This window comes from Oncorhynchus nerka, linkage group LG26 (assembly GCF_034236695.1).
Source record: "Oncorhynchus nerka isolate Pitt River linkage group LG26, Oner_Uvic_2.0, whole genome shotgun sequence".
Taxonomy (NCBI): Eukaryota; Metazoa; Chordata; class Actinopteri; order Salmoniformes; family Salmonidae; genus Oncorhynchus; species Oncorhynchus nerka.
In genome coordinates this window covers 42,450,229-42,476,944 of record NC_088421.1, presented here as the reverse complement: position 1 = coordinate 42,476,944, position 26,716 = coordinate 42,450,229, and the positions used below count along the sequence as shown (strand labels likewise).

At 44.6% G+C, this 26,716-nt stretch overlaps 2 protein-coding genes and 1 long non-coding RNA gene across 3 annotated transcripts in view; 2 read left to right on the top strand and 1 right to left on the bottom strand.

The window, feature by feature from the left end:
- Positions 1-11,559, bottom strand: part of LOC115116125 (serine/threonine-protein kinase LMTK1-like) — a 122,719-nt gene extending 111,160 nt beyond the window's left edge. Inside the window, 1 exon segment of the mRNA XM_065010764.1 lies at positions 10,778-11,559. Within this exon segment, the coding sequence (XP_064866836.1) occupies positions 10,778-10,859 (82 nt within the window). The 5' untranslated portion in view covers positions 10,860-11,559.
- Positions 11,560-14,906: 3,347 nt separating this feature from the next.
- Positions 14,907-22,987, top strand: LOC115121136 (immunoglobulin lambda-1 light chain-like). Its single transcript, XM_065010762.1, has 4 exons — positions 14,907-15,033; positions 15,135-15,467; positions 21,513-21,542; positions 22,407-22,987. Exons 1-4 carry the CDS (start codon positions 14,994-14,996, stop codon positions 22,730-22,732), a joined length of 729 nt encoding a protein of 242 aa, XP_064866834.1. The 5' UTR covers positions 14,907-14,993; the 3' UTR covers positions 22,733-22,987.
- LOC135564758 (uncharacterized) lies at positions 15,474-18,893 on the top strand. Its single transcript, XR_010461260.1, has 2 exons — positions 15,474-16,507; positions 16,604-18,893. It is a non-coding gene; the product is annotated as an uncharacterized LOC135564758 (long non-coding RNA).
- Positions 22,988-26,716: the final 3,729 nt, after the last annotated feature.

Below are 26,716 nucleotides of genomic sequence, written 5' to 3'. Positions count from 1 at the left end.
ACTTGATGATTGAGTTGGAGGCGTGCGTGGCCACGCAGTCGTGGGTGAACAGGGAGTACAGGAGAGGGCTCAGGACGCACCCTTGTGGGGCCCCCGTGTTGAGGATCAGCGGGGAGGAGATGTTGATGCCTACCCTCACCACCTGGGGGCGGCCCGTCAGGAAGTCCAGTACCCAGTTGCACAGGGCGGGGTCGAGACCCAGGGTCTCGAGCTTGGAGGGTACTATGGTGTTGAATGCCGAGCTGTAGTCGATGAACAGCATTCTCACATAGGTATTCCTCTTGTCCAGATGGGTTAGGGCAGTGTGCAGTGTGGTTGAGATTGCATCGTCTGTGGACCTATTTGGGCGGTAAGCAAATTGGAGTGGGTCTAGGGTGTCAGGTAGGGTGGAGGTGATATGGTCCTTGACTAGTCTCTCAAAGCACTTCATGATGACGGAAGTCGGTGCTACGGGGCGGTAGTCGTTTAGCTCAGTTACCTTAGCTTTCTTGGGAACAGGAACAATGGTGGCCCTCTTGAAGCATGTGGGAACAGCAGACTGGTATAGGGATTGATTGAATATGTCCGTAAACACACCGGCCAGCTGGTCTGCGCATGCTCTGAGGGCGCGGCTGGGGATGCCGTCTGGGCCTGCAGCCTTGCGAGGGTTAACACGTTTAAATGTCTTACTCACCTCGGCTGCAGTGAAGGAGAGACTGCATGTTTTCGTTGCAGGCCGTGTCAGTGGCACTGTATTGTCCTCAAAGCGGGCAAAAAAGTTATTTAGTCTGCCTGGGAGCAAGACATCCTGGTCCGTGACTGGGCTGGGTTTCTTCTTGTAGTCCGTGATTGACTGTAGACCCTGCCACATGCCTCTTGTGTCTGAGCCGTTGAATTGAGATTCTACTTTGTCTCTGTACTGACGCTTAGCTTGTTTGATAGCCTTGCGGAGGGAATAGCTGCACTGTTTGTATTCGGTCATGTTACCAGACACCTTGCCCTGATTAAAAGCAGTGGTTCGCGCTTTCAGTTTCACGCGAATGCTGCCATCAATCCACGGTTTCTGGTTAGGCAATGTTTTTATCGTTGCTATGGGAACGACATCTTCAACGCACGTTCTAATGAACTCGCACACCGAATCAGCGTATTCGTCAATATTGTTATCTGACGCAATACGAAACATGTCCCAGTCCACGTGATGGAAGCAGTCTTGGAGTGTGGAGTCAGCTTGGTCGGACCAGCGTTGGACAGACCTCAGCGTGGGAGCCTCTTGTTTAAGTTTCTGTCTGTAGGCAGGGATCAACAAAATGGAGTCGTGGTCAGCTTTTCCGAAAGGGGGGCGGGGCAGGGCCTTATATGCGTCGCGGAAGTTAGAGTAACAATGATCCAAGGTTTTACCACCCCTGGTTGCGCAATCGATATGCTGATAAAATTTAGGGAGTCTTGTTTTCAGATTAGCTTTGTTAAAATCCCCAGCTACAATGAATGCAGCCTCCGGATAAATGGTTTCCAGTTTGCAAAGAGTTAAATAAAGTTTGTTCAGAGCCATCGATGTGTCTGCTTGGGGGGGGGTATATACGGCTGTGATTATAATCGAAGAGAATTCTCTTGGTAGATAATGCAGTCTACATTTGATTGTGAGGAATTCTAAATCAGGTGAACAGAAGGATTTGAGTTCCTGTATGTTTCCTTCATCACACCATGTCTCGTTAGTCATGAGGCATACGCCCCCGCCACTCTTCTTACCAGAAAGATGTTTGTTTCTGTCGGCGCGATGCGTGGAGAAACCCGTTGGCTGCACCGCCCCGGATAGCGTCTCTCCAGTGAGCCATGTTTCCGTGAAGCAGAGAACGTTACAGTCTCTGATGTCCCTCTGGAATGCTACCCTTGCTCGGATTTCATCAACCTTGTTGTCAAGAGACTGGACATTGGCAAGAAGAATGCTAGGGAGTGGTGCACGATGTGTGTGTGTGTGTGTGTGTGTGTGTGTGTGTGTGTGTGTGTGCATGTGTGTGTGCGTGCCTGTCAGCTCAGAGCCCATACAGTATTTAAGACATCAGCAGAGTGTGGTTTATTTCCTGTTATTGCAGCTGTGCTCTGACACCTGCTGGGGGGTGAAGGCTGCTTGCCTGCATCTCACACCATCCCAGGAGGAGAAGGGGTACAGGAGGATGGAGAGAGAGGAGGAGGAAAGGAGGACAGGAGGAGGATAGAGAGGCTGGGTCTCGGGCAGTATGTTTGACACCCTGCTCTATACAGAGTGAAAGGGGATGGTACTAACCGTCTGAACTTCTAGACTTCTCCCTGTCAGTTAACACTATCACCGTTTCCCTTTTCTGTGGCAATTGTGCTCCAATCAATGCAATATACTGAAACAAACGGAACTACGCAAGAGATGTTGTTGTGGGCTGAACGCATAGGAGTAGGATTCGGTACTGCAATAGAATCCTACGACTCAGTCGGTTCTCTACACAGACCTGTGCTGCATAGCCAATCACAGTTGCAGAAGGCCTAAATGCAAATAGACCATAGCCAATCAGAGTTGCAGAAGGCCTAAATGCAAATAGACCATAGCCAATCAGAGTTGCAGAAGGCCTAAATGCAAATAGACCATAGCCAATCAGAGTTGCAGAAGGCCTAAATGCAAATAGACCATTGCCATATATGGATCTGTGTCATTTACTTTGAAATGGACTGTGTTTACAACTGTGGTTGTGAGTAAATGCTCTTGTTTTGAGATCAAAGCGAGAGCTGCATGTAGCCACTTTCGCTCATTTTGTTCATATCCTTTGTTAGTGAGTTATTAGCCCAGTTGTAGATCATTAGTATTCAGCAATAGGGGAGTGATTCCTACAAGAGCACAAAACGTGTACATTTCTAGACATCTTTAAAATGCCAGTCAGGTAAAGAGTTCGTTTCTGTCTTAAAGGGCCAGTGTTCTATTTTGAGGCAGGCGTGAATAAGCTAAGTAGCCAATCGGCAGAGGGTAGCATAATGTGTCTGATTCTCTGTAATAATGGTGTGGGAATAATAACACATTTTATTTTGTTAAGTGGTTTCTTGAATCAAACAACACAACAACATGTTCAGTCACCTCCTTGTCTGAAGGACAAATGGATAAACAGGTTCATGTCAAGCTCTGCATGATTTTTTCAAAAGTCTCATAGAATGTAGGCCTATATTGAACAACACACATTGGCTGCTACTGTAGGCTGAATGATAGAACAGCTATTTCCATGTTAAAATGTTATGGGATGCATTTTCTCCATTGTTGTTGATGGTAGGCCACTCTACATTATGATCAAATAGCTTGGCCACTATTACAACTGTAACTTAAAGTGGGTTCAGCCTCAGTGTTCACAGTAAACGCGCGCTGGAAGCTGCACAGAATTTTCACAATGTTCAAGTTTGCACTCAGCAGACCTGAAATTTGTTCAGTGTCAAAACAAATTAGAGGCAACATTGGCTGTGACCTCTTCTGACCTCTGTTGACCTCTGAAGCTACTCAACATTCTAAAAAACATAGTTAGTTTATAAAGCTCACCATCTCCACAGCAATAAAAGTCCTTCCTAAGGGTTTATAAAGCTCACCATCTCCACAGCAATAAAAGTAATTCCTAAGGGTTTATAAAGCTCACCATCTCCACAGCAATAAAAGTCCTTCCTAAGGGTTTATAAAGCTCACCATCTCCACAGCAATAAAAGTCCTTCCTAAGGGTTTATAAAGCTCACCATCTCCACAGCAATAAAAGTAATTCCTAAGGGTTTATAAAGCTCACCATCTCCACAGCAATAAAAGTCCTTCCTAAGGGTTTATAAAGCTCACCATCTCCACAGCAATAAAAGTCCTTCCTAAGGGTTTATAAAGCTCACCATCTCCACAGCAATAAAAGTCCTTCCTAAGGGTTTATAAAGCTCACCATCTCCACAGCAATAAAAGTCCTTCCTAAGGGTTTATGAAGCTCACCCTCTCCACAGCAATAAAAGTCATTCCTAAGGGTTTATAAAGCTCACCATCTCCACAGCAATAAAAGTCCTTCCTAAGGGTTTATAAAGCTCACCATCTCCACAGCAATAAAAGTCCTTCCTAAGGGTTTATAAAGCTCACCATCCCCACAGCAATAAAAGTCCTTCCTAAGGGTTTATAAACCTCACCCTCTCCACAGTAATAAAAGTCCTTCCTAAGGGTTTATAAAGCTCACCCTCTCCACAGCAATAAAAGTCCTTCCTAAGGGTTTATAAAGCTCACCATCTCCACAGCAATAAAAGTCCTTCCTAAGGGTTTATAAAGCTCACCATCTCCACAGCAATAAAAGTCCTTCCTAAGGGTTTATAAAGCTCACCCTCTCCACAGCAATAAAAGTCCTTCCTAAGGGTTTATAAAGCTCACCATCCCCACAGCAATAAAAGTCCTTCCTAAGGGTTTATAAAGCTCACCCTCTCCACAGCAATAAAAGTCCTTCCTAAGGGTTTATAAAGCTCACCATCCCCACAGCAATAAAAGTCATTCCTAAGGGTTTATAAAGCTCACCATCTCCACAGCAATAAAAGTCCTTCCTAAGGGTTTTTAACCTCACCCTCTCCACAGCAATACAAGTCCTTCCTAAGGGTTTATAAAGCTCACCATCTCCACAGCAATAAAAGTCCTTCCTAAGGGTTTATAAAGCTCACCCTCTCCACAGCAATAAAAGTCCTTCCTAAGGGTTTATAAAGCTCACCATCTCCACAGCAATAAAAGTCCTTCCTAAGGGTTTATAAAGCTCACCATCTCCACAGCAATAAAAGTCCTTCCTAAGGGTTTATAAAGCTCACCCTCTCCACAGCAATAAAAGTCCTTCCTAAGGGTTTATAAAGCTCACCATCCCCACAGCAATAAAAGTCCTTCCTAAGGGTTTATAAAGCTCACCCTCTCCACAGCAATAAAAGTCCTTCCTAAGGGTTTATAAAGCTCACCATCCCCACAGCAATAAAAGTCATTCCTAAGGGTTTATAAAGCTCACCATCTCCACAGCAATAAAAGTCCTTCCTAAGGGTTTTTAACCTCACCCTCTCCACAGCAATACAAGTCCTTCCTAAGGGTTTATAAACCTCACCCTCTCCACAGCAATACAAGTCCTTCCTAAGGGTTTATAAAGCTCACCATCTCCACAGCAATAAAAGTCCTTCCTAAGGGTTTATAAACCTCACCCTCTCCACAGTAATAAAACGCCAATGGACCAATTTGATTAGAGGGAAAGCCCAGAGCGATCCTCAGTTAACCACCGTGAACAAGTACTAGGGTCCCAAATGCACCCTATTCCCTACAAACTGCACTACATGCTCTAGTGAAAACTAGTGCACTATATAGGGTATAGGGTGCCATTTGGAATACAACCCAAGTATTTTCACCCATGATTTCCCAGCCAAGATCGAGACGATAGTGTCTTTTCACCTCAAATTACACAATCACATTAATGTGGTGGGGTTACATAATAATGACAGGACACAACCAGAGTCCCAGGCCATGCTGAGGAAACAACCAAAACCAGAACAAGAGTCTCAGGCCAGGCTGAGGCTGAGGCCAGAACCAGAGCCCCAGGCCAGGCTAGGCCAGGCTGAGGCCAGAACCAGAACCAGAACCTCAGGCCAGGCTGAGGCCAGAACCAGAGCCCCAGGCCAGGCCAGACTGAGGCCAGAACCAGAGTCCCAGGCCAGGCCAGGCTGAGGCCAGAACCAGAATCCCTGGCCAGGCTGAGGTTAGAACCAGAGCCAGGCCAGGCTGAGGTTAAAACCAGAGTCCCAGGCCAGGCCAGGCTGAGGCCAGAACCAGAGTCCCAGGCCAGGCCAGAACCAGAGTCCCAGGCCAGGCCAGGCTGAGGCCAGAACCAGAGTCAGGCCAGGCTGAGGCCAGAACCAGAGCCAGAGCCAGAGCCAGAACCAGAACCAGAGTCTCAGGCCAGGCTGAGGCCAGAACCAGAGCCCCAGGCCAGGCCAGACTGAGGCCAGAACCAGAGTCCCAGGCCAGGCCAGGCTGAGGCCAGAACCAGAATCCCTGGCCAGGCTGAGGTTAGAACCAGAGCCAGGCCAGGCTGAGGTTAAAACCAGAGTCCCAGGCCAGGCCAGGCTGAGGCCAGAACCAGAGTCCCAGGCCAGGCCAGGCTGAGGCCAGAACCAGAGTCCCAGGCCAGGCCAGGCTGAGGCCAGAACCAGAGTCAGGCCAGGCTGAGGCCAGAACCAGAACCAGAACCAGAACCAGAGTCTCAGGCCAGGCTGAGGCCAGAACCAGAGCCCCAGGCCAGGCCAGACTGAGGCCAGAACCAGAGTCCCAGGCCAGGCTGAGGCCAGAACCAGAATCCCAGGCCAGGCTGAGGTTAAAACCAGAGTCCCAGGCCAGGCCAGGCTGAGGCCAGAACCAGAGTCCCAGGCCAGGCCAGGCTGAGGCCAGAACCAGAGTCAGGCCAGGCTAAGGCCAGAACCAGAGCCAGGCCAGGCTGAGGTCAGAACCAGAGCCAGGCCAGGTTGAGACCAGAACCAGAGTCAGGCCAGGCTGAGGTCAGAACTAGAGACAGGCCAGGCTGAGACCAGAACCAGAGTCAGGCCAGGCTGAGACCAGAACCAGAGTCCCAGGCCAGGCTGAGGCCAGAACCAGAACCAGAGCCAGGCCAAGCTGAGGCCAGAACCAGAGTCCCAGGCCGGGCTGAGGCCAGAACCAGAGTCCCAGGCCAGGCTGAGGCCAGAACCAGAGTCCCAGGCCAGGCTGAGGCCAGAACCAGAGCCAGGCCAAGCTGAGGCCAGAACCAGAGTCCCAGGCCAGGCTGAGGCCAGCCACTGGACAGCATGAAGGACAGCAGACCTGGGCTGAAATTAGGGCTGTCCCCGAAAAGAAGAATGTTGGTCGAAATCGATTGGTCTACATTTTTAAACGTGTATTTTTCCAAAACAAACAATCCAATCAACTGCACACTGTTTGATTACACAATTAAGACACACAAATGACTAGAGGAATTCCGACCACAATTGATTTGATTGTGCCGGGCCTGACTCAGACTGGCCTGACTCAGACTTTGTTAAAAAAAGAGTGACTGTGTGACTAGCACCCATTGTCTCTCTCTCTCCTCCCTGCTCCAGCGACCACCACAGAGCATCAACAGTGTTAATCACGCTGTCCATGTTGCTGAAGCTGAAACATAATTATAGCCATGTCTGACTGAAAAGTTCTCTTACCGAAATCCCTCATTCCCCTATTCCCTCAAACCTTGCTCTCTCTATTATGACAATAGGGCATGACTTATAGCATATCATAATCATAAACTCAGATAAGCATAACAGCAAAACGGATGCAGAGGACGTGACAAACCCAAAACAGGGGAATGTTTACTGGTTGTTCAGGAGGGAAAGGGGAAGTCAGATCTGTAAAAGATGTTTGACTTAGTGGTGTAAACTACTGGATATCCAGATAAAGGAAGGGTAAAGGAACAAGCGCTGGGTGAGTATTATAAGTGCCAAACAGGTGCTGTTAGATTACAATAAACTATTTCTGACCAATATAACCATATACAATTTCAGTAGAACATGTCTTAGAGTGATGGACTGTGCCACCCCCACGGCCTAAACAATGGATTAGTCCACCTAGACAGGCGCAAATCAGAAAGGTGTCTTGTACACCATGATAAATATGGGGGTTACTCTACCTCCCAAATATCACTAGTGAACGGTACAACATGGGGTACTGAAACCCCCATATCACTATTGATAGGTACAGTGTGGGCTACTGGAACCCCCATATCACTAGTGACAGGTACAGCGTAGGGTACTGAAACCCCATATCACTAGTGACAGGTACAGCATGGGGTACTGAAACCCCCATATCACTAGTGACAGGTACAGAGTAGGGTACTGAAACCCCCATATCACTAGTGACAGGTACAGCGTGGGGTACTGAAACCCCATATCACTAGTGACAGGTACAGAGTAGGGTACTGAAACCCCCATATCACTAGTGACAGGTACAGCGTAGGGTACTGAAACCCCATATCACTAGTGACAGGTACAGCGTGGGGTACTGAAACCCCATATCACTAGTGACAGGTACAGCCCCCATATCACTAGTGACAGGTACAGCGTGGGGTACTGAAACCCCATATCACTAGTGACAGGTACAGAGAAACCCAGTGACAGGTACAGCATGGGGTACTGAAACCCCATATCACTAGTGACAGGTACAGCGTGGGGTACTGAAATCCCCATATCACTAGTGACAGGTACAGCATGGGTACTGAAACCCCATATCACTAGTCAGGTACAGCTTGTGACAGGTACAGTGACAGGTACAGCGTAGGGGTACTGAAACCCCATATCACTAGTGACAGGTACAGAGAAACCCCATATCACTAGTGACAGGTACAGAGTGGGGTACTGAAACCCCATATCACTAGTGACAGGTACAGAGTAGGGTACTGAAACCCCATATCACTAGTGACAGGTACTGAAACCCCATATCACTAGTGACAGGTACAGCATGTGGTACTGAAACCCCATATCACTAGTGACAGGTACAGCGTGGGGTACTGAAACCCCATATCACTAGTGACAGGTACAGAGTAGGGTACTGAAACCCCCATATCACTAGTGACAGGTACAGCGTAGGGTACTGAAACCCCATATCACTAGTGACAGGTACAGCATGGGGTACTGAAACCCCATATCACTAGTGACAGGTACAGAGTACTGAAACCCCATATCACTAGTGACAGGTGACTGAAACCCCATATCACTAGTGACAGGTGACTGAAACCCCCATATCACTAGTGACAGGTACAGTGGGGTACTGAAACCCCATATCACTAGTGACAGGTACCCTGAAACCCCATATCACTAGTGACAGGTACAGCATGGGGTACTGAAACCCCATATCACTAGTGACAGGTACAAACCCCATATCACTAGTGACAGGTACAGCACGTGGTACTGAAACCCCATATCACTAGTGACAGGTACAGAGTAGGGTACTGAAACCCCATATCACTAGTGACAGGTACAGAGTAGGGTACTGAAACCCCCATATGACTAGTGACAGGTACAGCGTGGGGTACTGAAACCCCATATCACTAGTGACAGGTACAGCATGGGTACTGAAATCCCCATATCACTAGTGACAGGTACAGCATGTGGTACTGAAATCCCCATATCACTAGTGACAGGTACAGAGTAGGGTACTGAAACCCCATATCACTAGTGACAGGTACAGCATGTGGTACTGAAACCCCATATCACTAGTGACAGGTTCAGTGTAGGGTACTGAAACCCCATATCACTAGTGACAGGTACAGAGTAGGGTACTGAAACCCCATATCACTAGTGACAGGTTCAGCGTGGGGTACTGAAACCCCCATATCACTAGTGACAGGTTCAGCGTGGGGTACTGAAACCCCATATCACTAGTGACAGGTACAGCATGTGGTACTGAAATCCCCATATCACTAGTGACAGGTCTGGGAAAATAGAAAAAGAGAGATCTTGCATGCAGCGACCAGAGTGAGCTGTAGGAGGCCGGTCGTCAGGGCTACCTCATTTATATGCTGAGCACACACAGCCTAGTGCAGGGACACTCAATGCTCTTTAAACACACACACACACACACACACACACACACAAACCGCAGCAACAACCTCAACCCTGTTTACTCTACCTCCCATTCATTTATTCTGCTCTAATTCAACTCTTCACTGAGGCTGTCTGCACACACTCCCCTTCCTTAAATGTGGAAGACACATTTCAGTTGAACGCACTCACTGACTAGGTATCCCAATTTCCCTTCCTCAACCCTCTCCCCCTCTACTCTCTCTCCTCCTCTCCAACTCTCTCTCCTCTCACCCCACTCCCTCACACGTCTCTTCCTCCCCTCTCAAACCCTCCCCCAACACAGCAGCACCTGAGTGCTCCTGCCCATCATGCTGGCTCTAGTAGCCAGAGTCCATGGTGGCTCTGCCCTGTCCAGTTGCCCTGAGCTCTGGGTAAACACTGCAGACAGGCAGACTACTGTACTTTCAACAACAAGTCGTAGAGCCAGAGTCAGGGAGTGAGGTCTCCAGTGAACTGAAGTAGGTTTGAGCTGGGCTAAGCTGGGCTGACACACAAGCATACACACGCAAACGCACACAAACACACACACACACACACACCTGCAGGGGTCTTCATGCTAGGTTGGCTTTGAGCTGCCTTTCTCCACTGCGGATCAGGATCAGGCTGAGAGAGGCAGGCAATAGCGTGGTAGTGAAACACACACACACACACACACACACACACACACACACACACACACACACACACACACACACACACACACACACACACACACACACACTGCCCTTCATCCCAACTTCCTCAGCATTCCTCTAAAATAATAACATGCCACCCTCCCCTCGGGTTGCCATGGAAACTGCTCCAAGAGGCAAAAAAAGGGGGTGCTGCTGGAGGTCTGACTACAGAAAGGGAGAAGAAGACTGCCCAAATATCAACACACAGAGACCTACACACACACAACCAGGCTATAAAGGCTGCCAACAGCACACTGGCTACTGTATATTGATCTAGCTGCTGTTGTTGACAGATGAACATCCATATCCTTCACATGGAGCTGAAGGACCAGCAGCAGAGTTTAAACACACAATGATTCAACATATAGAGGGACCTGATGATGATGAAGAAGAATATTATGTTTCAAATTCAATACTAGCAATACACGTTCTGACAAAGACATTAGATGAAACACACATGAAACAACACACACATTAAATGTCCGTTTGAGATCGACACGTACCTGAGTCAAAATGGGAACTGAAGGCAAAACTGGGATTAAAGAACGCTGAAGACATAACCGTCATGGAGAGAGCCACGGACATCCTCCCCCCTCTTCAGTCTTGAGACGACAGCAGACAGGGTTTATCAAAATACAACATGGAAATAGATCAGATGTTGACTAAAGCACATTTAGCCGAAGGATTGTATGCCAGTCAAATTAAACGCTGCATTTTAGGTTATTTATCTTTGACACCCTTGAGACGCAGTGCGCGCATCCTTCACATCGGATCAATAGACATATGTTGACAAACATTCCCGTCGGTATTTGTTTTTGAATTTGATACCGCAGGCATTCACTTGACTGACGGATGATTAAAAACGATAGATAGGCATCTCCCGTCCCACGCTTTTCTTCTCCGTCATCCAACCAGTTTGATGATGATGAAGCCAGAATACAGAACCCCGCTGCTTTATCGCGCTGCTTTGTCGACGTGATTCCGTTATTTAGGCTACATCGTTTTCGGTTTTGTCACTGACTGTACAAATACCTTGGCATTCGTCCAGTGGCAATCTTACTCTCCAAGTCAAGTTATGTTCTTCCTCTGTCTTTAGAGTAGATCAATGCAACATGATTCATTAGGCTGCACAGGGTTATCCAGAATCCTCGCTATATTCCCTAGGAGATATTCAATACTCATTGCATTTTCGGAGCGTCACTTTAGCTGGCGACAGGGGAAACGCCATCTTGCTTAAATTGTCCTGTCCTAGTTTATCCTAACTGGAATCTCGCTGACTCGTTTAGGAATATGGCATATGCACCGTGGTGAAGGCAAAGATGAGGAGGCGAGAAAAGAGGGGGTAGGGAGGTCTGTGTCTCAGAATAATAATACAACACGTGAACAGGTGGTGAATTGGAATAAGAACGTTATCGTAACAAGTGCAGGACAGGTGTATGTCTATGCGTGATTTAGCTTGCCTGGTACTATGGGATCAATCAATGCAATAGTCCCAAAAGTGCAAACACGACCATGCTCAGTGCAAATCAAGGGCACCTCCATATGCCTTTGACATAAAACCATGGTCTGGTCTAATCTCTGGTGGACACTAGGTAACATAAAGTAGATTAGATGAGTGTATTACACACATTCATAGGCTTGCAGATGTCATCGCAGGTTACAGTGACATTATTTTCCTCCGAGACTGTATGGTACATAGACTGATGGTACATGGACTGATGGTACATCGACTGTATGGTAACATAGAGTGTATAGTATGTAGACTGTATGGTACATGGACTGTATGGTAACATAGACTGTATGGTACATGGACTGTATGGTTTCTCCTTCTGAGCCTGGTTTCTATCTAGGTTCTTCCCTCTGAGCCTGGTTCCTCTCTAGGTTCCTCCTTCTGAGCCTGCTTCCTCTCTAGGTTCCTCCCTCTGAGCCTGCTTCCTCTCTAGGTTCCTTCCTCTGAGCCTGCTTCCTCTCTAAGTTCCTCCCTCTGAACCTGCTTCCTCTCTAGGTTCCTTCCTCTGAGCCTGCTTCCTCTCTAGGTTCCTTCCTCTGAGCCTGCTTCCTCTCTCGGTTCCTCTCTAGGTTCCTTCCTCTGAGCCTCCTTCCTCTCAAGGTTCCTCCCTCTGAGCCTGGTTCCTCTCTAGGTTCCTTCCTCTGAGTCTGCTTCCTCTCTAGGCTCCTTCCTCTGTGTCTTCTTCCTCTCTAGGTTCCTCCCTCTGAGCCTGCTTCCTCTCTAGGTTCCTCCCTCTGAGCCTGCTTCCTCTCCATGTTCCTCCCTCTGAGCCTGCTTCCTCTCTAGGTTCCTTCCTCTGAGTCTGCTTCCTCTCTAGGCTCCTCTCTAGGTTCTTTCCTCTGAGTCTGCTTCCTCTCTAGGCTCCTCTCTAGGCTCCTCTCTAGGTTCTTTCCTCTGAGTTTGCTTCCTCTCTAGGCTCCTCTCTAGGTTCTTTCCTCTGAGTCTGCTTCCTCTCTAGGCTCCTCTCTAGGTTCTTTCCCAAGTTCCTTCCTTCTGGGGAGTTTTGCTGCCCAATGTGCTTCTGCCTGTTCTATGTGGTTTTAGTCTGGGTTTCTGTAAAGCACTTTGTGACAGCTGCTGATGTAAAAAGAGCTTCATAAAATATGTTTGATTGATTGATCGAATGTTCAGTACATTAAATTAGATGACATTTGTATTCAGTGTAGTCTCCTCAGCCAGTAATAAATAATTGGGGGGTGTTTATATTTGTTCTGTTACACGCAGTGTGTAATCCCCCTGAGACACCCGCAGGGAGTGGAATCACGGCCAGGGTCGCCATTACACTGAGCCCATTGAGCAATTTGTTTTAAGTGTTTTGTTCAAGGGCACAGCGACAGACTTCCCCCACCTTGTTGGCTCTGGCATTCAAACCAGCAATATGATGTAGATACAGAAAGTAAACAGCGTAGTCAGTCAATTCTCACAACAACTAAGAGCGTTGAAGCGCGAAGCTCAACCTCTCTGCTCTTTTGATGGCCTGGCTACCAGGCTGTACACAGTGTCAAGTGTATCCGTGCACATGCGCAGATACTTTGTGTTACAGTATGAGAGTGAAGTGTTGCATCTCGCCCATCTCAATATATCCGGTGCTGCTCGTGGCAACATCATTTTGCTGAATCTAGTTAATATGGGGAAACTATTCCTTTTTAAATAGTTTTATCAAAGAAACATTGAACATCTAATAGTCAAATCATAGAGGAAAAGCCGGTGAGCTGGTTCTTAGCCATTTTCTGGTGTTATGTGGTGGAACACTGAGCAGGTGGAGCATTACGTCAATCTTGTTACTCGTAGATAGATAGGATGGAAATGTTGTAACAATAAAACATTTTTTGTGAAGCATTCAATTGCCACTCCTTTCTGCACACAACAAGCTTCCACTCTCCCCGCTGTCACAAGGGGATTCATGGCTTATTTAACAAGAAATCATCAACCCTGTTACTTTATTTGACACTTAATAGGCATTTGTTCTAGTCAATTCTTTATTTAACCTCTTGAAATGGAAAAACACGTTGTTTATGAAGGCGAATATGTGCTATTTGTGACAAAATCAAAGAAATGCTTTACACTTTTCAATAGGCACCGAATTGGTGGAACGACCCAGATGCTGGGCGGAGAGAGAAGCATTCAAGTATTTCAGACTAGAACGCTGACCTGTATTTTACCTGAGGATGCAGGAATGACAGGCCAATGTTGAGAGAGTTTGAAGCTGCCATTATTACATGGTTTAAACTGTTCTCTAGTATTAACATTACATGTTGGACTCAGTATCATTTCAGCATTAATATCTACTGTATAGGTCTGACCTTCACTTAGTCTTTCAGCATTAAACTATGACCTTGTAAGATTCAACTCAATAGTAGGAAGGTGTTCTTAATGTTTTGTGCACTCAGTGTAGCGCGGCGTCATGCTACGATGTTTCACATTCTGCATCAGTGATCAGAATAGAGGCTGCAGTTCTGTTAACGTCCACCAGAGGAGGACAAAGTACCACCAATAATGACTCAGGATATACCAACATTAAAGAAAGCACAGTGGCGCTAGTCAGACCACTGATTTCAGTCCCATCTAGTCTTGCGGGGCCATCCTTCTGTCCCACCCTAGAAAAAATGGATAGTTTCATGTCTACTATCTCTAGTTAACAGAGTCAATCACCAGGGACGTGTTCTAGTTCTGACACTGAGTTACAGGCAGTGATGTGTTGCTCTCTTTCTCCCCCAGGACACCTGCTTCCCCTCCTCTCCTTATTTATAGCTTCATGTAAATGTAGAGGTTATTTTATCTCCTCTCAGAACTGTGTGGGGGGGGGGTGGACTGAAACTGAGGGTGTGTCCCGAAAGGCATTATATTCCCTTTATGGTGCACTCTTCTTAAGGTCCCATTTGGTTCTGGTCAACAGTAGTACACTACCAAGGGAATAGGTAGACATTTGGGACACATCCTGAGCAACTCATCATTATGTTGAACTAGTATAGGATATTAAACTCCAGTTATGATTTGATGGAGGTAGAATATGAGTCAGTGATGAAGACAGGGCCTCGTGTAGAGCAATGAGAATAGCTGGTGATTGGTTAACTGCAGAGGCCCCTCCCTCTGATCCTCCCTGTCTGTCTCCTTATAGGTGGGTCCTGCAGCCTCTCCTCTCCTCACACTCCAACCCTGCTCATCTCTCAGCTGGACAGTAAGGGCCGTTCACACCTCACACTGACAACATGCTGGGGACACTCTGCACTCTCATCACTGCTCTAACATGTAAGGAATTGACTCTATGTTCAATCTGAATCCCCAAAATGGTATACCAGTTTAACATTAATTTATGATTTAATGTCTTAAATTGTATTTCATTCCCACAGATGTCAGTTGCCAGAAAGCAGTGACACAGACACCTTCAGTACTGACTGTCAGTACAAAGGGGACTGCCACTTTTCACTGTGACATCACCAAAGATGAAAGCAACTATGTAATCTGGTATAAACAGGTTCCAGGAGGAGCTCCTCAGTATGTGTTAAGGTTTTACCGTACTCATGGCTCTCCTCATGAATATGGATCTGGTTTCTCCTCTGATCGTTTCACATCTAAAGCCACGTCTAATAAGGATTATCAGTTTATAATCAGTAATGTGGAGGAGACAGACTCAGCAGTGTATTACTGTCAGACATGGGACAGCTCTGTTAAAGTGCACGTATCACAGTGATATATACCATGACAAAAACCTCCTCACCAAATACACTCACTTCTGCTTTCAGATGTTCTGAATATAGACACTAACTGAATGTCAAGTCATCCTGAACCAGTGTGTCTGCAGTAGGAGAACATTCCATGCTTGTGTTTTACACAAAACCCTTCACACATTTACTAGAATGTTGTCATTAACAATTACACCTAGTTGTCACAAAGCATGAATGATAAAGTGATATTCCAGAAGGTTCAGTCCTAACAGAAGACTCCATGTATCAGATAACCTCCATGATAGTCAGTCCCCTGGTTTACAGTAGAGACATATTACATCAACAGTCATTTAGTGATGTGCTGTTAGTTCAGAACCCCACCATCAGGTCCAGATTATATTATTATAATGTTATTATCTATATTATGACATGCTGATATAAACTAACGAACATAAATGAGAAGAAACAGAATACTGATCTTTACAATGCAACAAAACAAATCCATTATGTTTATGAAATAGTCTTCTCTGAAATATTTAAATGTTTTATAGTTTAATAGTGACTCTAATTGAAATGAATGTTACAGTTATGAAAATATAGGAAACATCCAGTTATTATTTAGAAATCTGTCTGTTGGTCTTGTGAAGACCCAGATACAGTATGTTTGAGAGTAGATAGTGATTGGTTAACTGTAGAGGCCCCTCCCTCTGGTCCTCCCTGGCTTGGTGATTGGTTAACTGTAGAGGCCCCTCCCTCTGGTCCTCCCTGGCTTGGTGATTGGTTAACTGTAGAGGCCCCTCCCTCTGGTCCTCCCTGGCTTGGTGATTGGTTAACTGTAGAGGCCCCTCCCTCTGGTCCTTCCTGGCTTGGTGATTGGTTAACTGTAGAGGCCCCTCCCTCTGGTCCTCCCTGTCTGTCTCCTTATAGGTGGGTCCTGCAGCCTCTCCTCTCCTCACACTCCAACCCTGCTCATCTCTCAGCTGGACAGTAAGGGCCGTTCACACCTCACACTGACAACATGCTGGGGACACTCTGCACTCTCATCACTGCTCTAACATGTAAGGAGTCTGACTTCCTGGAGGTTTTACTTCCTGGTTTATTAATAATGAGTCTGTATGTTTCTCTTTACTACATGTCATCTTCTTATTTCCCAGGTGTCAGTGGTGTGACTGTGGTGACACAGAAGCCTCCTGTTGTGACGGTGAGGAAAGGAGAGACGGCCTCTCTGGACTGGAACCTGGGGACTGTTGATAATAGAGACGGACACTCTGGACTGTATCCTGGGGACTGTTGATAATAGAGACAAACACTCTGGACTGTAACCTGGGGACTGTTGATAATAGAGACGGAGACTCTGGACTGTAACCTGGGGACTGTTGATAATAGAGACGGCCACTAAGGACTGTAACCTGGGGACTGTTGATAATAGAGAAGGCCACTAAGGACTGTATCCTGGGGACTGTTGATAATAGAGACTAGGTCCATTATGGACTGTAACCTGGGGACTGTTGATGATAGAGACCACCATTATGGACTGTAACCTGGGGACTGTTGATGATAGAGACCAGGTCCATTATAGACTGTAACCTGGGGACTGTTGATGATAGAGACCACCATTATGGACTGTAACCTGGGGACTGTTGATGATAGAGACCAGGTCCATTATGGACTGTAACCTGGGGACTGTTGATGATAGAGACCACCATTATGGACTGTAACCTGGGGACTGTTGATGATAGAGACCACCATTATGGACTGTAACCTGGGGACTGTTGATGATATAGACCACCATTATGGACTGTAACCTGGGGACTGTTGATGATATAGACCACCATTATGGACTGTAACCTGGGGACTGTTGATGATAGAGACCAGGTCCATTATGGACTGTAACCTGGGGACTGTTGATGATAGAGACCACCATTATGGACTGTAACCTGGGGACTGTTGATGATAGAGACCACCATTATGGACTGTAACCTGGGGACTGTTGATGATAGAGACCACCATTATGGACTGTAACCTGGGGACTGTTGATGATAGAGACCACCATTATGGACTGTAACCTGGGGACTGTTGATGATAGAGACCACCATTATGGACTGTAACCTGGGGACTGTTGATGATAGAGACCACCATTATGGACTGTAACCTGGGGACTGTTGATGATAGAGACCACCATTATGGACTGTAACCTGGGGACTGTTGATGATAGAGACCACCATTATGGACTGTAACCTGGGGACTGTTGATGATAGAGACCACCATTATGGACTGTAACCTGGGGACTGTTGATGATAGAGACCACCATTATGGACTGTAACCTGGGGACTGTTGATGATAGAGACCACCATTATGGACTGTAACCTGGGGACTGTTGATGATAGAGACCACCATTATGGACTGTAACCTGGGGACTGTTAATGATAGAGACCACCATTATGGACTGTAACCTGGGGACTGTTGATAATAGAGACGACCACTCTGTACTGTAACCTGGGGACTGTTGATAATAGAGACGAACACTCTGGACTGTAACATGGGGACTGTTGATAATAGAGACCACCATTATGGACTGTAACCTGGGGATTGTTGATAATAGAGACGAACACTCTGGACTGTAACCTGGGGACTGTTGATAATAGAGACGAACACTCTGGACTGTAACATGGGGACTGTTGATAATAGAGACCACCATTATGGACTGTAACCTGGGGACTGTTGATAATAGAGACAAACACTCTGGACTGTAACATGGGGACTGTTGATAATAGAGACCACCATTATGGACTGTAACCTGGGGACTGTTGATAATAGAGACCACCATTATGGACTGTAACCTGGGGACTGTTGATAATAGAGACGAACACTTGTCGTGGAAGATTCAGAATTTGTTGGTAACATATGTAAGATGTTTTATATTCATCAAATGTGTGTAAGTTACTTCTCATCAGAATGGTATTTTTGTATAATACTGTGGCGGGGTTGCAGTTATCTGTTCTATGTCAAGACTAAGTTGCATGGGCCGCAGAGAGGGGAGAGGTCAAAGTGTCATCATGTGTAAACATATCTTTTACTCCCTACCTTTTTCTAGTGGGGAAAGGAGGGTTGCAGTGTCTGGGATCATTCTCATGCTCCCTTTTATCTTAACCTATAGCCTCATTCTCCTCTCCGTGAGTTTGTATTTAGAGTTGGTTGTATCTAAATGACCATTTGATATATGCCTGTTGATATGGAGGATTGGTTTATGGTTCTGAGTTTGAGAAAGGAGACAAAGCTGAACAATGAATTATGCCGATGCTGTTTTATCCTGTGTATCTTTGCTATAAAGGATCCCATTTTGCCGTTATGGGGGGACTCTCAACTTTTCATTAGAGATACTGAACTGTTGAAAGTCAAAATGCTATAGAGCTGATATAATTAAAGATGGACTTTGATAACTAACTCTGACTTGTGTGTGTGGTTTGCTCCCATGATTTGGTAGATAGAGGAAATTTCGTCGACACACTATGGACTGTAACCTGGGGACTGTTGATAATATTACTGGTTGGTATTAACAGGTTCCAGGAGGAGTCCCTCAGAACGTGTTAATGTGGTATCACACTGGTTGGAGATCTGTAGAATATGGCTCTGGTTTCTCCTCTCCTAAATTCACATCTAATCATCAGTCTAAATCAGATTATTTTTTTATTATTAACAATGTGGAGGAGGCAGACTCTTCAGTGTATTACTGTCAGACTCAAAATGACTCTCCTATCACAGTCATATACACCATGACAAAACCTCCTCACCAAATACACTCACTTCTGCATCGTGGCAGAGGGGTGAACTCTAAGAAACAGCAGTTGATCAGTCATTATTATAACATTATATACAAGACACTATTGGAGATCTGGAAATGGAAGAACCATCCATTACTACATGTCAAAAAGATTAGAAGAAGACATTGTCTGAAAGGAAACTGATGTTGTCTCTCTTGTTGTGATCATCATCATCATCATCATCAGGTCAATACTGCATCATATGGATTTTGCTTTAACTGATGGATTTAAAAGGACCAGACAGAAACAGCAGAATATGATGCTATACAATATACTGTTACTTCATAGAGAGGAAATCTAGAAAAGCCTGAGATGTTTGTAGAGAGAGTGAAGCTCTGTCTGAATGGGATGGTTCAGTTCCTGTCCTCTCAGTAGAGAGAGTGAAGCTCTGTCTGAATGGGATGTTTCAGTTCCTGTCCTCTCAGTAGAGAGAGTGAAGCTCTGTCTGAATGGGATGTTTCAGTTCCTGTCCTCTCAGTAGAGAGAAGCTCTGTCTGAATGGGATGGTTCAGTTCCTGTCCTCTCAGTAGAGAGAGTGAAGCTCTGTCTGAATGGGATGTTTCAGTTCCTGTCCTCTCAGTAGAGAGAGTGAAGCTCAGTCTGGATGGGATGGTTCAGTTCCTGTCCTCTCAGTAGAGAGAGTGAAGCTCTGTCTGGATGGGATGATTCAGTTCCTGTCCTCTCAGTAGAGAGAGTGAAGCTCTGTCTGAATGGGATGTTTCAGTTCCTGTCCTCTCAGTAGTAGATAAGAATGGGATGTTTCAGTTCCTGTCCTCTCAGCAGCTCTGTCTGAATGGGATGTTTCAGTTCCTGTCCTCTCAGTAGAGAGAGAGAAGCTCTGTCTGGAATGGGATGGTTCAGTTCCTGTCCTCTCAGTAGAGAGAGTGAAGCTCTGTCTGAATGGGATGGTTCAGTTCCTGTCCTCTCAGTAGAGAGAGTGAAGCTCTGTCTGAATGGGATGGTTCAGTTCTGTCCTCTCAGTAGAGATGTTTCAGTTCCTGTCCTCTCAGTAGAGAGAGTGAAGCTCTGTCTGAATGGGATGGTTCAGTTCCTGTCCTCTCAGTAGAGAGAGTGAAGCTCTGTCTGAATGGGATGTTTCAGTTCCTGTCCTCTCAGTAGAGAGAGTGAAGCTCTGTCTGAATGGGATGTTTCAGTTCCTGTCCTCTCAGTAGAGAGAGTGAAGCTCTGTCTGAATGGGATGTTTCAGTTCCTGTCCTCTCAGTAGAGAGAGTGAAGCTCTGTCTGGATGGGATGGTTCAGTTCCTGTCCTCTCAGTAGAGAGAGAAGCTGTCTGAATGGGATGGTTCTTCCTGTCTGGATGGGATGGTTCAGTTCCTGTCCTCTCAGTAGAGAGAGTGAAGCTCTGTCTGAATGGGATGGTTCAGTTCCTGTCCTCTCAGTAGAGAGAGTGAAGCTCTGTCTGAATGGGATGGTTCAGTTCCTGTCCTCTCAGTAGAGAGAGTGAAGCTCTGTCTGAATGGGATGTTTCAGTTCCTGTCCTCTCAGTAGAGAGGAAGCTCTGTCTGAATGGGATGTTTCAGTTCCTGTCCTCTCAGTAGAGAGAGTGAAGCTCTCTGGATGGGATGGTTCCCTGTCCTCTCAGTAGAGAGAGTGAAGCTCTGTCTGGATGGGATGGTTCAGTTCCTGTCCTCTCAGTAGAGAGAGTGAAGCTCTGTCTGAATGGGATGGTTCAGTTCCTGTCCTCTCAGTAGAGAGAGTGAAGCTCTGTCTGAATGGGATGGTTCAGTTCCTGTCCTCTCAGTAGAGAGAGTGAAGCTCTGTCTGAATGGGATGTTTCAGTTCCTGTCCTCTCAGTAGAGAGAGTGAAGCTCTGTCTGAATGGGATGGTTCAGTTCCTGTCCTCTCAGTAGAGAGAGTGAAGCTCTGTCTGAATGGGATGGTTCAGTTCTTGTCCTCTCAGTAGAGAGAGTGAAGCTCTGTCTGAATGGGATGGTTCAGTTCCTGTCCTCTCAGTAGAGAGAGTGAAGCTCTGTCTGGATGGGATGTTTCAGTTCCTGTCCTCTCAGTAGAGAGAGTGAAGCTCTGTCTGAATGGGATGGTTCAGTTCCTGTCCTCTCAGTAGAGAGAGTGAAGCTCTGTCTGAATGGGATGGTTCAGTTCCTGTCCTCGCAGTAGAGAGAGTGAAGCTCTGTCTGAATGGGATGGTTCAGTTCCTGTCCTCTCAGTAGTGAGTGAGGAGGTTATTGTACGGCTGTGTAAACAAACTGAATCACTGTGGTATTCGGACCAGGAACCAAGCTCATTGTGACTGGTGAGTTCCCTTTATTTAACCGTATATTTTTGTATTCAAGGTTTTTTGTAATACGTAATAGTTAATAGAGTTACATATTGAACATTATATTCTTATTTCATATTTATTTAGTGTCATTAACCTACTTTGTGGACTGATTATCAAGAGTCATGAACACCATGTGACATCTTCATAGCCTACAGTATATCTGTAGTTGTTGATTTCACATTTAAACTGAAAACACATGATGGACTATTTGACCATGTAGGTTACTGCTGTCACTTGACAACAATACTCATTTATAATGTCTCATACAATAATCATCTATTTACTCAGAGGTAGATTTGAATGTGAATGCTACATAAAGTTGTATCAACCTTTAAGGCATTGGTCCCACATCATATTAAATAATGATAAAACCATGTATATGGTAGTTACACAATGTTGCTACATGATTCATTACATTGCAGGCTACGACATTACAGTTGGTAACTCTGTTTCCTGGGCGACTAGTAGTAGGATATATGTTTGATTGTATCCCTCATTCAGCACATCTGACTACTTGATTATGTTTAAACGTAGAGATCTGAACTCATTATCCACTTGTACAGAAATCTGCTTCACCTCTGAAAAGTCACATATGGAGAGTTACTTAGAAAGTTTCAAACTAAGACCAGGTACAAACAGAGATTTGTGAGTAACATGTAACAATAGAATTACATGGTTATAGTGCCTTTTAATTTATGAGCCCAACATGTTAATTTTTTGTAGCCTTTGAGAAAACGTCTTTTTTATTCTACAGTATAATCACACAAGCCCGTTTCATTCTACTAACTTATCAAATGATTTTGCGTAATATTTATTCTGCTCATTCCATTGGTCCAGACTCTACCCTCCCTCCGCCTGTCTTGACCATCCTCCCTCCGTCCAGCGATGAGTTGAAGTCCAGCAAAGTCACCCTGGTGTGTCTGGCCAGTCAGATGGCCATGGGCTACGCCGATGTCAGCTGGACAGCGGGAGGGAATCCGGTCACCGGCGGCATCGCAACGAGTGGCCCGGTACCGCAAGCTGACAAGACGTTCCAGCTCAGCAGCTGTCTGACCGTTGACACGTCAGAATGGAACCAGGACAAAGTGTTCTCATGTAAAGTCACCGCGGGATCCAAGTTCGCAGAGAAAGACATCAAGAAGTCTGAATGCAGCACTGAATAGCCTGAGATCCATTGTCATGTCCATTTGATTTTCTACATCACTTTTCAAGTTATTGTTAACGCATTAAAATGTTTAACCTGCATATTTACATTATGTTCCATAAAAGATAAATAGCTAATCACACTGATATCATAGGCTACATGATAAGTAGACTTGTTATATTTGAAATGGGTTGTTTTGCAGATGATTAATAGAGGAATAGTTAGAGCTTTGCTGTAATTGTGGATATTCAATAAAGAACATTCTAAAGAACAAGTGTTTGTATTAGAGCATGTTGATGAACATCAGTGTTAGCAGCTCTACATGAGGGGAGTTTAACTGAACTCTATTAGAGCATGTTGATGAACATCAGTGTTAGCAGCTCTACATGAGGGGAGTTTAACTGAACTCTAATAGAATGTTGATGAACATCAGTGTTAGCAGCTCTACATGAGGGGAGTTTAACTGAACTCTATTAGAGCATGTTGATGAACATCAGTGTTAGCAGCTCTACATGAGGGGAGTTTAACTGAACTCTATTAGAGCATGTTGATGAACATCAGTGTTAGCAGCTCTACATGAGGGGAGTTTAACTGAACTCTATTAGAGCATGTTGATGAACATCAGTGTTAGCAGCTCTACATGAGGGGGAGTTTAACTGAACTCTATTAGAGCATGTTGATGAACATGTTGATGAACATCAGCAGCTCTACATGAGGGGAGTTTAACTGAACTCTATTAGAGCATGTTGATGAACATCAGTGTTAGCAGCTCTAAATGAGGGGAGTTTAACTGAACTCTATTAGAGCATGTTGATGAACATCAGTGTTAGCAGCTCTAAATGAGGGGAGTTTAACTGAACTCTATTAGAGCATGTTGATGAACATCAGTGTTAGCAGCTCTACATGAGGGGAGTTTAACTGAACTCTATTAGAGCATGTTGATGAACATCAGTGTTAGCAGCTCTACATGAGGGTTTAGTTTAACTGAACTCTATTAGAGCATGTTGATGAACATCAGTGTTAGCAGCTCTACATGAGGGGAGTTTAACTGAACTCTATTAGAGCATGTTGATGAACATCAGTGTTAGCAGCTCTACATGAGGGGAGTTTAACTGAACTCTATTAGAGCATGTTGATGAACATCAGTGTTAGCAGCTCTACATGAGAGCATGTTGATGAACATCAGTGTAGCAGCTCTACATGAGGGGAGTTTAACTGACTCTATTAGAGCATGTTGATGAACATCAGTGTTAGCAGCTCTACATGAGGGGTTTAACTGAACTCTAATAAGCATGTTGATCTCAGTGTTAAGCTCTAGAGCTCAAATAGAGCAGCCTGCTCTCTGACTTTAGTCCAGATCCAGAAATAGTTGATCTAGATATCCAGGATGTAGGGCAGGTTTAATGTAATGTTAATGAATAACCAGAGATGGACCACACATTTAGTTTATATTAAAACTTCACATTATTAAGAACCTTTCATTAGTGTGATATGATTGTATTATAAGAACATTCTGAAAGTACATATTTAATAATCTTCCATATCTATTTAAAATAGTTGATTTGAAAAGGAAACTCGATTATTTCCTAGGCAATATTTGCTTGTACTATTCACTGTATGAAGAATTTAAAGAACAGTACAGCAGCATGATAAATTCAAAATATTCATAGTTTATATTCAATAGTGTTATAAACCTACGTCTTACTATAATGTACGTTAACATTTTACTCATGACTCTTTTCTCTCCATACATCTTTGCCAGCAGGGGGAAAGAGAAGAGATCAAATAATATAATACGCTTCCATCTTGTGGCTCAAACTGTTGTATTTCATTACAGTTGTATTCCATTACAGTTGTATTCCATTATAGTTGTATTCCATTATAGTTGTATTCCATTACAGTTGTATTCCATTACAGTTGTATTCCATTATAGTTGTATTTCATTATAGTTGTATTCCATTATAGTTGTATTCCATTATAGTTGTATTTCATTACAGTTGTATTCCATTACAGTTGTATTCCATTACAGTTGTATTCCATTATAGTTGTATTCCATTATAGTTGTATTCCATTATAGTTGTATTCCATTATAGTTGTATTTCATTACAGTTGTATTCCATTACAGTTGTATTCCATTATAGTTGTATTCCATTATAGTTGTATTCCATTACAGTTGTATTCCATTACAGTTGTATTCCATTATAGTTGTATTCCATTATAGTTGTATTCCATTACAGTTGTATTCCATTATAGTTGTATTCCATTATAGTTGTATTCCATTATAGTTGTATTCCATTACAGTTGTATTCCATTATAGTTGTATTCCATTATAGTTGTATTCCATTATAGTTGTATTCCATTATAGTTGTATTCCATTACAGTTGTATTATAGTTGTATTCATTACAGTTGTATTCCATTATAGTTGTATTCCATTATAGTTGTATTCCATTATAGTTGTATTCCATTATAGTTGTATTCCATTACAGTTGTATTCCATTATAGTTGTATTCCATTATAGTTGTATTCCATTATAGTTGTATTCCATTATAGTTGTATTCCATTACAGTTGTATTCCATTATAGTTGTATTCCATTATAGTTGTATTTCATTGTAATAATTTCCAGAATAAATCCATCACGCAGTTTCAAATCAATCACAAATGATAACGTTATTGAAAGTTAGTGTACAATATCTGTGTTGTCAGTTCAAATCTCTCCTCAGTTCTGTGTTGGTCTGGTTCAGAGAGGAGTGTAGTGATGTCGTTGAGACTAAATCAGTCTAACTAAGGTTTAGGGACCCTCCTTCCTCTAGTACTAGTGGATGGGTGTAGTAGTAGAGAGACTATATCTGTCTAACTAAGGTTTAGGGACCCTCCTTCCTCTAGTACTAGTGGATGGGTGTAGTAGTAGAGAGACTATATCAGTCTAACTAAGGTTTAGGGACCCTCCTTCCTCTAGTACTAGTGGATGGGTGTAGTAGTAGAGAGACTATATCAGTCTAACTAAGGTTTAGGGACCCTCCTTCCTCTAGTACTAGTGGATGGGTGAGGTAGTAGAGAGACTATATCAGTCTAACTAAGGTTTAGGGACCCTCCTTCCTCTAGTACTAGTGGATGGGTGAGGTAGTAGAGAGACTATATCAGTCTAACTAAGGTTTAGGGACCCTCCTTCCTCTAGTACTAGTGGATGGGTGAGGTAGTAGAGAGACTATATTAGTCTAACTAAGGTTTAGGGACCCTCCTTCCTCTAGTACTAGTGGATGGGTGTAGTAGTAGAGAGACTAAATCAGTCTAACTAAGGTTTAGGGACCCTCCTTCCTCTAGTACTAGTGGATGGGTGAGGTAGTAGAGAGACTATATCAGTCTAACTAAGGTTTAGGGACCCTCCTTCCTCTAGTACTAGTGGATGGGTGTAGTAGTAGAGAGACCATATCAGTCTAACTAAGGTTTAGGGACCCTCCTTCCTCTAGTACTAGTGGATGGGTGAGGTAGTAGAGAGACTATATCAGTCTAACTAAGGTTTAGGGACCCTCCTTCCTCTAGTACTAGTGGATGGGTGTAGTAGTAGAGAGACTATATCAGTCTAACTAAGGTTTAGGGACCCTCCTTCCTCTAGTACTAGTGGATGGGTGAGGTAGTAGAGAGACTATATCAGTCTAACTAAGGTTTAGGGACCCTCCTTCCTCTAGTACTAGTGGATGGGTGAGGTAGTAGAGAGACTATATCAGTCTAACTAAGGTTTAGGGACCCTCCTTCCTCTAGTACTAGTGGATGGGTGAGGTAGTAGAGAGACTATATCAGTCTAACTAAGGTTTAGGGACCCTCCTTCCTCTAGTACTAGTGGATGGGTGTAGTAGTAGAGAGACTATATCAGTCTAACTAAGGTTTAGGGACCCTCCTTCATCTAGTACTAGTGGATGGGTGAGGTAGTAGAGAGACTATATCAGTCTAACTAAGGTTTAGGGAACCTCCTTCCTCTAGTACTAGTGGATGGGTGAGGTAGT

Coding starts and splice junctions, on each gene's coding strand:
- LOC115121136 (XM_065010762.1), top strand. CDS start 14,994: ATGCTGGGGACACTCTGCACTCTCATCACTGCTCTAACAT. Junction 15,468..21,512: donor CTCTGTTAAAGTGCACGTAT/CACAGTGATATA, acceptor TCACTGTGGTAT/TCGGACCAGGAACCAAGCTC. Junction 21,543..22,406: donor AACCAAGCTCATTGTGACTG/GTGAGTTCCCTT, acceptor CCATTGGTCCAG/ACTCTACCCTCCCTCCGCCT.